Source organism: Sminthopsis crassicaudata, chromosome 5 (genome assembly GCF_048593235.1).
Source record: "Sminthopsis crassicaudata isolate SCR6 chromosome 5, ASM4859323v1, whole genome shotgun sequence".
Classification (NCBI taxonomy): domain Eukaryota; kingdom Metazoa; phylum Chordata; class Mammalia; order Dasyuromorphia; family Dasyuridae; genus Sminthopsis; species Sminthopsis crassicaudata.
The window spans coordinates 239,851,948-239,865,324 of NC_133621.1; the positions used below are offsets into that span (position 1 = coordinate 239,851,948).

The 13,377-nt window shown below is 32.3% G+C and overlaps 1 protein-coding gene across 4 annotated transcripts in view; it reads left to right on the top strand.

Moving 5' to 3' along the window:
- Positions 1 to 13,377, top strand: part of IPO8 (importin 8) — a 150,101-nt gene that overhangs the window by 92,861 nt on the left and 43,863 nt on the right. For all 4 annotated transcript variants that reach the window (XM_074270641.1, XM_074270639.1, XM_074270638.1 and 1 more), the window contains 3 exons: positions 3,773 to 3,898; positions 4,365 to 4,462; positions 8,284 to 8,379. In XM_074270641.1, coding sequence (XP_074126742.1) covers positions 3,773 to 3,898; positions 4,365 to 4,462; positions 8,284 to 8,379 — 320 coding nt within the window. The remainder of the gene's footprint in view (positions 1 to 3,772; positions 3,899 to 4,364; positions 4,463 to 8,283; positions 8,380 to 13,377) is intronic.

The following is a 13,377-nucleotide window of genomic DNA, read 5'->3' on the forward strand; positions in this document are numbered from 1 at the left end:
GTTCTGTAAGAAATGACCAACAGGATGAATACAGAGAGGCTTGGAGAGACTTACATCAACTGATGCTGAGTGAAACGAGCAGAACTAGGAGATCATTTTACACTTCAACAATGATACTGTATGAGGATGTATTCTGATGGAAGTGGATATCTTCAACATAGAGAAGAGCTAATCCAATTCCAATTGACCAATGATGGACAGAATCATCTACACCCAGAGAAGGAACACTGGGAAAGGAGTGTAAACTGTTAGCATATTTTTGTTTTTCTCCCCAGGTCATTTTTACCTCCCGAATCCAATTCTTCCTTTGCAACCACAACAACAATAAAATTCGGTTCTGCACATATATATTGTATCTAGGATATACTATAACATATTTAATATGTATGGGAATGCCTGCCATCTAGGGGAGGGGGTGGAGGGAAAGAGGGGAAAAATTTGAAACAGAAGGGAGTACAAGGGATAATGTTGTAAAAAATTACCTGTGCATATGTACTGTCAAAAAATGTTATAATTATAAAATTAATAATAAAAAAATATGACTTTTTTTAAATTAAAGCTTTTTATTTTCAGAACATATGCATGGATAATTTTTCAATGTTGACCCTTGCAAAACCTTGTGTTCCAAATTTTCCCTCCATTCCCCCTACTTGGTTCCCTAGATGGCAAGTAATCCAATATATGTTAAACATGATAAAAAATATATATGTTTATACAGTTATCTTGCTGCACAAGAAAAATCAGATCAAAAAGGAAAAAAAATGAGAAAGAAAACAATGCAAGTAAATAACAACAAAAAGAGTGAAAATGCTATGTTGCGATCTACACTCAGGTCCCACAGTCCTCTCTCTGGATTTAGATGGCTCTCATCATCACAAGATCATTGGAACTGGCCTGAATTGTCTCATTGTTGAGAAGAGCCACATCCATCAGAATTGATCATGGTATAATCTTGCTGTTGCCATGTACAATGAAATCCTGGTTCTGTTCATTTCACTTACCATCAATTCATATAACTCTCTCCAGGCCTTTCTAAAATCATCCTGCTCATCATTTCTTATAGGACAATAATATTCCAAAACATTCATATATCATAACTTATTCAGCCATTCTCCAATTGATTGGCATCTACTCAGTTTTCAGTTTCTTGCCACTACAAAAAGGGCTGCCACAAACATTTTTTGCAAATGTGGGTTCCTTTTCTTCATTTAAGATCTCTTTGAGATATGAGCCCAGTAGAAATACTGCTGAATCAAAAGATATGCACAGTTTGATAACCTTTTGTTAGTTCTAAATTGTTCTCCAGAATGGTTCCACCAACAGTGTATCAGTCTCTCAGTTTTCCCTTCCAACATTCATCATTATCTTTTCCTGTCATCTTAGCCAATCTGAGAAGTATGTAGTGGTACATCAGAGTTGTCTTAATTTGCATTTCTCTGATCAATAGTGATTTAGAATGTGCAATTCTATACATAATTTTTCCAGTTCTCATGCTGCACAAGAAATGTCAGATCAAAAAGGAAAAAAAGGAAAAAGAAAACAAAATGCTAGCAAACAACAACAAAAAAGTGAAAATACTATGTTGTGTTCCACACTCAGTACCCACAGTCCTCTCTTTGGGTGCAAAGTCTCATCATCATAAAATCATTGGCATTATTCTTAACTTCTTTTTTCCCTTCATTTTGCATATGCTAAATGTTGTCATTTCTGTTTCAGTAACATCTTTTACATCTGTCCTCTTGTCATTATTCTCAAAGTCATTATTTAGAGGCCTTATTGTCTCTTGTCCTTACTATTGTAATAGCCTCCAAATTAGTCTCCTTCTCTGCTCTCCTCACTTTATTCTATCTTCTATGTAATTTTCCAAGTGATTCTTTTAAAGTGCAGCTTTGTATTTTATTTTTCTACTGAATAATCTTTAGTGGTTTCCAGTTGTCTTTAGAATCGATGTAAAATCCTCATTTTGATTTTTAAAAGTTCTTTAAAATCTGGTCTCCTTTTACCTTTTCAACTTTGTTATTCATTATTTCTTTTCCTGTGCTTTGTGGTCCAACCAAATTGACTTTGCTGAACCTCACAAATGACATGGTATTCCTCATCTCCATTCCTTTGCACTGTTGCCCATGTCTGGAACGTATTTTCTCACTGCCTTTACTACTTTTCTGTTACTGAAATAGTCATAGTAGACTATTTGTTAATTTGTAATAATCTTCTAAGTAATTTTGAACTGGGCACATGTTACCTAATTAATTAATGTGGTTGGGTCTTTCCCACTGACTAGTTATTGGGTCATTTAAAAATATTTTCTATTCCAATATTAACACCAAAAAAAATGAGCATTTCTGATAACAGCAAGAATAAATAATAGCTAGCATTTATAAAACTGCTACTATGTGCAGGGCACTGTGCTTAATGCTTTAAAAACATTATCTTATTTGATCTTCACAACAAACCTAGGAGAAAGATGCTGTTACTATCTCATTTTGCAATTGAAGAGACTGTGTCAAATAGGGAGGCTAAGTGACATGCTCTAGTATCACAGGTAACATAGCTAGTAAATGTTGAGGTTGGATTTGAATTCAGGTTTTCCTGATTCTACATCAAGTGCCTTATTGTCTCTTTCTCGCTTTCTCTTTCTCTATGTGTGTGTGTATGTGTCTTTTCAATGGATGAGAAGTTTGATTTATTTTCTTATAATTCCAGTAGCTATCAGCAAAACCAAGTAAATTACATATATATTTTACAACAGAACAGAATGCGTTTAGCAAAGAATATACAAAGGAAAAAGTGAATCAAGTAACTATTTACATATTCATATCTTAACTTTCTGGATGTTATATTTATTTTCAAAATCTTGAAAATTTGTATAAAGGTAGAATATTATGCTGTGTCCAAAGTTAAAGATAGAGCACTAATTTTTAAAACTGGAAACATTGCTACTTTATTTTTACAGAAAACAAAATATTTGTTTATGTGTGTCTTTATATAAATGGAACAGAAAATGAATGTTTTATATGAAATTTCAGATCTTTTAATATACATCTTGCTTAATAATAATTATAATAAATTGACCTTTTTGCTTTCAGAATTGTCTTATTTGTATTTCTTTCTGGTATTCTCTTCATTAAAAAATTGCATCAATTACATTTCTCTTCCTTTTTAAATTTTGGCTACTCTCTATTCCTTGTTTTTCTATCTTTATTTTCTTTTCATGGGGATAATAATACAAAGCAACTTTAAAAATGAAGTTAAATTTCTCCATTGGCTGTGACTGAAAATGTACACCTTATTCTGTATTTTGGATCTGTCACTTCTTTAAAGAGCTGGGAATATACTTAATCATTAGTCCTTTGGAATCATGATTAATCTTTGCACTGATTAAAATTCTTAAGTCTTTCAAAGTATTATAACATTGTTACTGTATAAATTGTTCTGCTGGCTGTGCTCAGTTCACGCTGAATAAGTTCATATGTGTCTTTCCAACTTTTTTGAAAGTGTTTTGTCATTTTAATCTTTTTAGTCTTGCTGATAAAAGTAAAAACAAAAACTTATCTACTGTGACCTATATCCTTTTGAAATAAAAAGCATTGTAGAAATTGTTGGTAGTAGAAGTAAGGGAATAAACAAGAGAATTACAAGATGAGATACAAATATTGCTTGTGTAAAGACATGGATAGTTGGATTGATGCTATATTTCCAAAATTCTCTGGTTTTACTTATAACTTGAGTTTTGTTGTTCTTAAATTTTATAATGATGTCTCATTTCTTCCAGAATTTTATGAAGAAATTCTCTCATTGGCATATAGTTTGACTTGTCAAATGATTTCACCTCAAATGTGGCAGCTGTTAAGTATATTGTTTGAAGTTTTTCAGCAAGATTGCTTCGAATATTTTGCAGGTAAAGCTATTTTCTCCTGCTACTATTTTGTAATATAATGTATGTATATATGTAAAATATGAAAGAAACAAAAAAAAAGACAAAAGATAAAATCCTTCTAGTAACTTTGGCCACAGACCCCTCATCATTTTTTCTATTGGCAAATGGTTCGGTGAGTTTTAGAAGTAAAGTGTATAGTCCCAGACATGTGAACATTAGAGGGAATATATTGTTTCTTTAAATTCTCAGTAGTGCATATTCTTAGATATTTCTTGTGCTTAAATTTGTGTTGTTAATAACTTTTTTTGATCTCAGTTAACTCAAGTGTAAAATTATTTCTAAGCCCTCTTCCAGGTTTAAAATGATATCATTCTAAGAAAAGGTAATAATTAGCAAGAAAAATAAGAATGCTATCTGTATTATCTGTGCAGATATTTTGTTATTGCTAGTCTATTCTAATGCAGACTTTGACATAATCTTTTTTCAGACATGATGCCTCTCCTGCACAATTATGTTACTATAGATACGGTTACTTTATTATCCAATCCCAAGTATCTAGAGATAATTTACACAATGTGTAGAAAGGTAAGAATGTACTTTCTTATCTTTTGTATTGTAGTATCCACTGTATATTGATTATACTATATGTACTCCTTAGTGTTGGGTATCTTTCCAAACTTTTTTCCCCAAATATATTTAGTTACTTAAAAAATCCTTTGGAAGTTTATTCAATTCACTCATACACTCATCAGCTTATACCTTTAAATCATAAAATACTATTTGTTTTTATAATTTGGAAAATTCATATTGATAGTATTTTTCAGTATTTAATTTTTTTTTTTTAATGACCAGTAGGTAATATTTTAAAGTTAGATACTTTCCAATTCTTAGGAATAGTACCAGGTAAAAATGAACTGTAACTTTCATTATAGTTTTAAAGTCATGGATGAATAATTTTTTTTTAAATCTAGTACATTTAAATTGAAAGCAAATATGACATAAAAATGTTTACAAGGTGAAGCAGAAATTATTACACAGCTAAAGAACTCTACATATGGTAATGAATGGGTCTGAGAATGTAGCCAGACCCTGTGTGGTCTATTAAGTGTTGGAGCATGGGGATAGTGAGGTGTTAACTCCCCAAAATATTGGGGATTTCAGAATTCTCCCTTACATTCCATTAAATGTCAGGGAGAGATATTTGGACCCCAAAAGTATATTGGGATCTTAGTCCAGTGTCATGAGGCATCTCTTAAGAATTTGTAGGCTTAAGCCTTCTCCCAAATAGGCCCTTTTTAGAACCATTGCAGTGACTTTTGCTTCTCTTATTTATATTCTGTTTAAATGATTTTTGTATATGCATGTATATGCCTATGTATATGTTTATAAATTATAGTACAAAATATGCATACACACATATATAACACAATGCATGTGCAGATTAGAGATCAATTTTAATTATTGCTAGTAGTGTGAATATTCAGGAAACAGACTTAGCTTTACAAAAAAGTTTGACTCAGCTATTTATTTAAAATTTCACGTAGAACAAGAAACACTCAAAGATAACTTTTCTACCCTTTTTTTCCTCTTTGGGATTTCATCAGTGCTTCATTTATGTATCATATGTATCTATCTTTCTTTGTTTTGATCTATCTATATCCCCTGGGCATCTAATACTATACATTGTAAATAGAATTTATCTTTCCCCTTAAATCAGAGTTGGGGAACATCTAACCTGCAGGCCATATAAGGCCTTCGAAATCATTTGCCAAGGCAACTGCAGGTATTGATGACCTGAAAGTTGAGTATAACCACCTCCCACTGCTTGAGTTCCATAAGTTGATAATTTTGTATGGTTTGTGAATGATATAAATATTAAGATGGTCTTTGGCAGAGAAAAAGTTCCTTATCCTTGCTTTAAACCTACCTCTTTTCTGAACTTACCCTATTTCTATAAATTCCTTATTAGTGACTCAGATTGCAACCTTTATTTTTTTCTTATTGAAACTTTTTATTGCCAAAACATATGCAAGGATAATTTTTATCATTGACCCTTGTAAAACCTTGTGTTCCAATTTCCTCCTCTTCCCCCCACCTCCTCTCAAGTAATCCAATATATGTTATACATGGTTAAAATATATGTAAATCTAATATGGCATATGTATTTATACAATTATCTTGCTGCATAAGAAGAATCAGATCAAAAAGGGAAAAAAATGAGAAAGAAAATAAAATTCAAGCAAATAATAACAAAAGAAGTGAAAATGGTATGTTGTGATCCACACTCAGTTTCCACAGTCCTCACTCTCATCATCATAAGATCATTGGAACTGGCCTGAATCATTTCATTATTGAGAAGAGCCATATCCATCAAAAATTGATCACTGTGTAGTCTTGCCATTGCCTTGTACAATGGATCTACTGATTTCACTTAGCATCAGTTCATGTAACTCTCTCCAGGCCTCTACATATATTACAGTAATATTATAATATAGATCCAATATTCCATACCATTCATATCCCACAACTTATTCAGCCATTCTCCAACTGATGGGCATCCACTGAGTTTCCAGTTTCTTGCTACTACAAAAAGAACTGTCATAAACATTTTTGTACTGTTGGGTACATTTCCCTCCTTTAAGATTTCTTTGGGATATAAGCTCAGTAGAAATATTAGATTGCAATCTTTATGTCATCTTTGACTTCTCCCTCTCTCTTACCCCACTCAAATAATTAGTAGATTCTATCTTTATAGTGTCTCTTCTTGCTATTGACTGTCACAGATTTACTTCAGATTGTCACCACTTCTTATTTGGACTAGTAAAATAGTCTCCAAATTGACCTCACTGCTTCAATCTATCTCCATTCAAGTAGTAACTTCCATGAAATAATATTTAAATAAGTGTAGGTCTAAGCCATGTGATTCCTTTCCTCATAAACCCCAATGCATCATTACATTTGGGATAGAATATAACTCTTTATCTGGCATTTAAAGATTTTCACAATTGGGTCCTGTCTTCTTTTCTAGCTTATTATATGTTATTTTTCTTCACTTAATTTTTGTTCTAGCCAAACCAATTATGGTTTTTCACACTTAGCTTTCCTTTGCATAGACTGTTCTTCATTACTGGAATGTGCCCTTTCCTCACATCTTCTTTTTTAGTATTTTTTTAATATTATTTTTTAGTATTCCTTATTTCCTCCAAAACTCTACTTGCCAACTTCTGTCTTCTACATGTCTTTTTAGATCTCTGGTACTAGTACCACTCTTTATCACTGATCCCTTATCTTTATACATGTTGTCTACTCTGATAGAATGTAATCATTTTGAGGACAGAGAATGTTATAGTTTTGTCTTTCAATTCTTAGTATTTAGCCAGTGTTAGATACCTGTTAGATGCTGAATAAATATTTGGTTAGTAATTAGTAAATCAGTAATTGAACTGGAAATCAGGAGCCAGTTCTAATTCTAAGTTTGAAACTAACTAGCTGTGTGAGATGAGCAAGTTCCTCATGCTCTTCCATTATTTATGAGATATATGACTATATGTACTCCATATTTGTACTATTAGACTATATGTACTCCATCCATATGATTCTGTGATTTTAGTCTGAATATTGTGATCTCTTGGTTATCCTTAATAACTTTGGCTACCTTCAATTCTTCTTAGGTTATAGATCTAGCAGACAAAGGAGATAAGCAAAAGGATTAACTAGAAAGCAAAATTACTTGGGAAAATAAAGCAAACTAAATTGCTATTTTTGGTATCACTGCCTTGTACAAAAATTTATTTTATAACTTATTATCATTTATAACTCAGAAGATATTTATTGATATGACAAATATATAATACATATTAGAAATGATTCCACCAAAATGATTAAAATAGAAGTTTTGGTGCTAAAGGGAGTACACTCTAATCCTTTGGACAATTCATTTATATTTCATTTCCTGATTTGTTTGAGTAGAGGATTAGTGTATTTTTTTCTGGGTTAAGCAGCTTTGGATAGAATATTGGAATTTGAAGGCCTGGATTTGAATCCCAGCCTTTTTATTTCCTATTTTACTAACTATGTCATCATGGGTAAGTCATTTAAATTTTCTAAAACCTAAATTGCCTCATCTAAATGATTTTTATTTTAATTTGCCCTGCTTACCTCACAGTATAGTTGTGAAGATTAGATCTGATTAGATATTGTATGTAATTTGGTATGTAAAATGTCCGCTTATATTTTGTGTGATTCTTTAGAATAGAAAAACAAGTGTATTTATTGTTTTTTTCTCCTTCCTTTGGTTGGAAGGTAACTTTAAATAGCAGCAAAGTAATGGTTTTAGTTTCAAAGCAAGTTTTAATTGAAATGTCACATTATCTCTTGATGTGCTAATTTGTAGCAAATAATTATAGGTATTGACTGGAGATGCAGGAGAAGATGCAGAATGTCATGCAGCCAAACTGTTAGAAGTAATTATTCTTCAGTGCAGAGGAAGAGGAATTGATCAGGTAATGAATATTATGAAATTAGCATTTTTATTGTTTTAATATAAAATCACATCTTTAACAAATATGTATTTAAAGTGAAATAAAATAATTTCTATGCTTTGAATTAATTGGTAGCAAATCCTTTTCAACATAGGGTTGAAAACACATGGTAATTTTTGAATATTATCTTGTATATCAGGAAAAGATAGATGGAAAATTTTATATTGCTTCTCAGTATTTATTAAGGAAAAACTGTAGAGAAGGTTAAAGTATTTTTTTTTTTGATTAGGATTCTTATAAAAAAGTATACTGTCTTTATATTAAGTATTCCTAATTTTTACATTCTTCATTTTTATCTTAATATCTCATTTTTTAGGTTGAATTGAAAATAATTCAAAACATCTTTCATGTCCAATTTCAAAAATGTTTTTGATTTCTTAATTTCTTACTTTATTACTGATTGCTCCCTTCTCTCTACCACCTTTTTTTTTTTTTTTTCCCCTAAAGGCAGTCAGGTTATAGCTTGGGCTGGATTTGAACTGAGGTCTTCCTCACTCCAGGGCTGGTCCTCCTATCTACTGAACCACCTAGCTGCCCCATGTTGCTCACTTTTTAAAACATCTTACTCTTTCAAGTTTCAACAGAAGAATTTTTATCTGCTATTAGTTGTATGGAATTACCATGTAGTCCTCCACTCAGTTTTTCATCTTCTGTTAGTTCCTCTGTTTGAAATTCTCATAATAAATGCTATTTTTGATTCTTTTTTTTGTAATTGTTTAAGTTGTAAGTCACTATTGAAAACTTTCACTAGATCTCACCAAATAAATGTTTATTGAGGTTCTTCTGTACATAAAGTATTTTGCTAGGCTCTGTAGGAATTAAAGACTTTTAAGGGATTTGTAATTTACTTGGAGGGACAAAAATTTTTTGGTAAAAATGATACTGTGAAAGATTATACCCTTACGAATTCTTCAGCAAAGATGAAAAAAGAGATACCAGAAGAAATAGTGATTTATAAAATCAAAAGGAAGCATTAGTTAGTATCTAAATATAATGTAGGATTATTTTTTAAGAAAATGTTGAGAAATCTGTGGGTACTTTACTCAGGGGCAAGTTATTGGAGCCTGGAAGAGTAGATACTGAAGCCACCCACTATTCTGAAGTTAGCAGAATCTCAGTAGATTAATGTGCAAGAAGTATAGTGACCGAAAAAGGAACCTGGGCCAATTCTGCATATCTATAGTTTTCCACAAACTTGAGTATATTGTCAGAGGTACAGCAGGAAAGTCACTTCCAAGTGGAGGACTATTAAGGGATATGGAGGCAGTGGAGCACATAGGTAACTCTACGCATTAAGGGTCCTCCAAAAGGTAGGAAAACCAGCATGATCTCTGATAGTGTTTGTATTATAGGATCAAATAAGCAGAGATCAGGAAAAGTCTCAGGACTCTTCAATAGGCCTGAATACAGGATGATTTTTTTCTGTTATACTTAAGAAACTGCAACAGGGAGCCAACTTTTGGCTGCCAATTTCTCAAGGAAGAGCCTGGTCCAATACCCATTTTATGTTTCCAGAACATGTAGATAGAAATCAGGAATTGAGGCAGGAGATAAAATCTTATCCTAATGCTATCCTAGCTCCTTCTCACAGGTCAAGATTGAAGAAGAGTGGGGACTAACGGAGTCATGAACTAATTGCTCTGTCAAGAATATTGGCAAAGCAGCATTAGTGACATACATTCTTTAGAGGTGAAAAGGCCATCCACAAGTAGTATAAGAATGAGGTCCTAACATAGTCTCCCCCACAAAAAAAAAAAGAAAAAAAAAGAATGAGATTAAGAACATGAATAAACAGAAGAAAACACCAACTACAGTGAGGAAAATATGAGTTAAAAGAAGCCCAACAGGCTGCACATAGAGGTCTGTAGAGTCCAGCATATAATCTCAGTGCAGATTTCACCAGTGTAGCTCTGGTCCCAGTGCCAGCAAAGCAGGATTCTGTTGCTTTAGCATACTAAATCTTACAGTTACAATGGGGTGGAAACATTCCTAACAGTTCAGGGTAGAAAAAAGTGCTGGTGATCAGATTCCTTGAATGATTGATGAAAAGAGCTACAAAAGACTATTTGAAGCTTGGGACAATACACACTCTACCTAGAAGCAGAACCCTACTTTATTTTTTAATAATGGCATTTTATTTTCAAAATACATATAAAGATGGTTTTCAACATTCACCTTTGCAAAACCTGGTGTTCCAAATTTTTCTGTCTTCTCTCCCCTCCTCCTCCTCCTCTAAATAGCAAGTAATGAAATATATGTTAAATATGTGCAGTTCTTCTATAGATATTTCTGCATTTATCATGCTTTACAAGAAAAATCAGATCAAAAAGGGAAAACAAATAAGAAAGAAAAATCAAGCAAGGAAACAGCAACAACAAAAGGTGAAAATATTATGCTGTGATCCTCACTCAGTCCTCACAGCCTTCTTTCTGGATGCAGATGCTTCTCTCCATCATAAATAAATAGCTTTTTATTGACAAAACATACACATGGGTAATTTTTCAACATTGATCCTTGCAAAATCTTCTGTTCCAACTTTTCCTCTCCTTCTGGAACTCTACACCCTTCCCTAGATGGCAGGTAGTCCCATACATGTTAAACATGTTAAAGTATATGTTAAATATTATATATATATATGTGTGTGTGTGTGTGTGTATACACATATGTGTATATATATATGTATATATATATATGTATATAGTTATCTTGTTGCATAAGACAAATCAGATTTAGAAAGAAGGTAAAAATAATCTGGGAAGAAAAACAAAAATATAAGCAAACAATAACCGAAAGAGTGTAAATGTTATGCTGTTATCCACACTCATTTCCCAGTGTTCTTAAGCTGAGTGTAGCTGGTTCTGTTCATTACTAGTCAATTGGAACTGATTTGGATCCTCATTGTTGAAGATAGTCACTTCCATCAGAATTGATCCTCATATAGTATTGTTGAAGTGTATAATGATCTCCTGGTTCTGTTCATTTCACTTAGCATTCATTCATATAAGTCTCTCCAAACCTCTCTGTATTCATCCTGCTGGTCATTTCTTTCTTTTTTTAAATTAAAAAAATTATTATAGGTTTTTTATTTTTAAGATATATGCATGGGTAATTTTTCAGCAATGACCTTTGCCAAATCTTCTGTCATAACTTTTCCCCTCCTGTCTCCCATCCCCTTCCCTAGATGGTAGGTAGACCAATACATGTTAAATATGTTAAAGTATACGTTAAATACAATATCTGTGTGTATATATATATATATATATATATATATATATATATATATATATATATATATATATATCCATAAAGTTATTTTGCTGCACAAGAAAAATCAGACTTAGATAAAACATGCAGGCAGACAAAAATAGAGGGATTGGGAATTCTATGTAGTGATTCATAGTCATCTCCCAGAATTCTTTTGCTGGGTATACCTGGTTCAATTCATTACTGCTCTATTGGAACTGATTTGGTTCATCTCATTGTTGAAGAGAGCCACATCCATCAGAATTGATCATCATATAGTATTATTGTTGAAGTATATAATGACCTCATGTTCCTGCTCATTTCACTCAGCATCAGTTCATGTAAGTCTCTCCAGGCCTTTCTAAAATCATCCTGCTGGTCATTTCTTACAAAACAATAATATTCCATAACATTCATATACCACAATTTATTCATCCGTTCTTGAATTGATGGACATCCATTCAATTTTCAGTTTCTAGCCACTACAAAAAGAGCTGCCACAAACATTGTTGCACATGTGGGTCTCTTTCCCTTCTTTAAGATCTCTTTGGGATATAAGCTTGGTAGTAACATTGCTGGATCAAAGGGTATGCACAGTTTGATAACTTTTTGAGCATAGTTCTAAATTGCTCTCCAGAATGGCTGGATGCATTCACAATTCCACCAACAATGTATCAGTGTTCCAGTTTTCCCACATCCCCTCCAACATTCATCTTTATCTTTTCCTGTCATCTTAGCCAATCTGAGAGGTGTGCAGTGGTATCTCAGAGTTGTCTTAATTTGAATTTCTCTGATCAATAATTATTTGGAACACCTTTTCATATGACTAGAAATAGTTTCAATTTCTTCATCTGAAAATTCCTTTGTTCATATCCTTTGACCATTTATCAATTGGAGAATGGCTTGATTTCTTATAAATAAGAGTCAATTCTCTATATGTTTTGGAAATGAGGTCTTTATCAGAACCTTTAACTGTAAAAATGTTTTTCCAGTTTATTGCTTCCAGGAGTGGGATATTCTTAAACAACAAAAATTACTCTTGATTATTAGACTAATCGCACAAAAAAAGAAGAGTCAATTCAACAAACAGTGAGTATGTGGCAGGCATTGTGCTAAGCACTGAGAATATAAATAGAAGCAAAGATGTATAGCCTTGGCTGATCTGTGCAATTCTTTAAAATGGAAGAATCGGAAGGACCTGATGACTTAAAAGGGGCCACAGAGTCAGAAGGATCATTTGGAATAAGACTGCCTAGGATATAGTTATAGAAAAGTCTGTGCTTTGTGTCTGAACTGAAAAGGAGAATACAGATTAGATTATTCCAAGCAATATAAAGCATGCACAGCTAGTGCTGATATTTTTTTCCAAGAGAAAAAAATCTTATAGCAAAATTTGAAGAAGGGAAAAACCAAAGTTAACAGTCTTAAACTATGATTGAAGAGGATAAACTCAACCATAAAACAAAAGGATTTTCCATAAAACAATGGATTAGAAAACAAATTTCAACACTTATTTTTAACATAAATAGCACACTTGAAACACAAGGATTTACAGTTGAAATAAGGTATAGGAATCAAAAGAGTAATAATAGTTATAATCTCAGATAAAGTAACAGTAAAAATAAATATGATTTAGTGAAGAAGCAAAGAAACTACATTATATTTGGTGGCTCTGTGGATACTGAAATTATTAATAATAAACATACACATAATAGC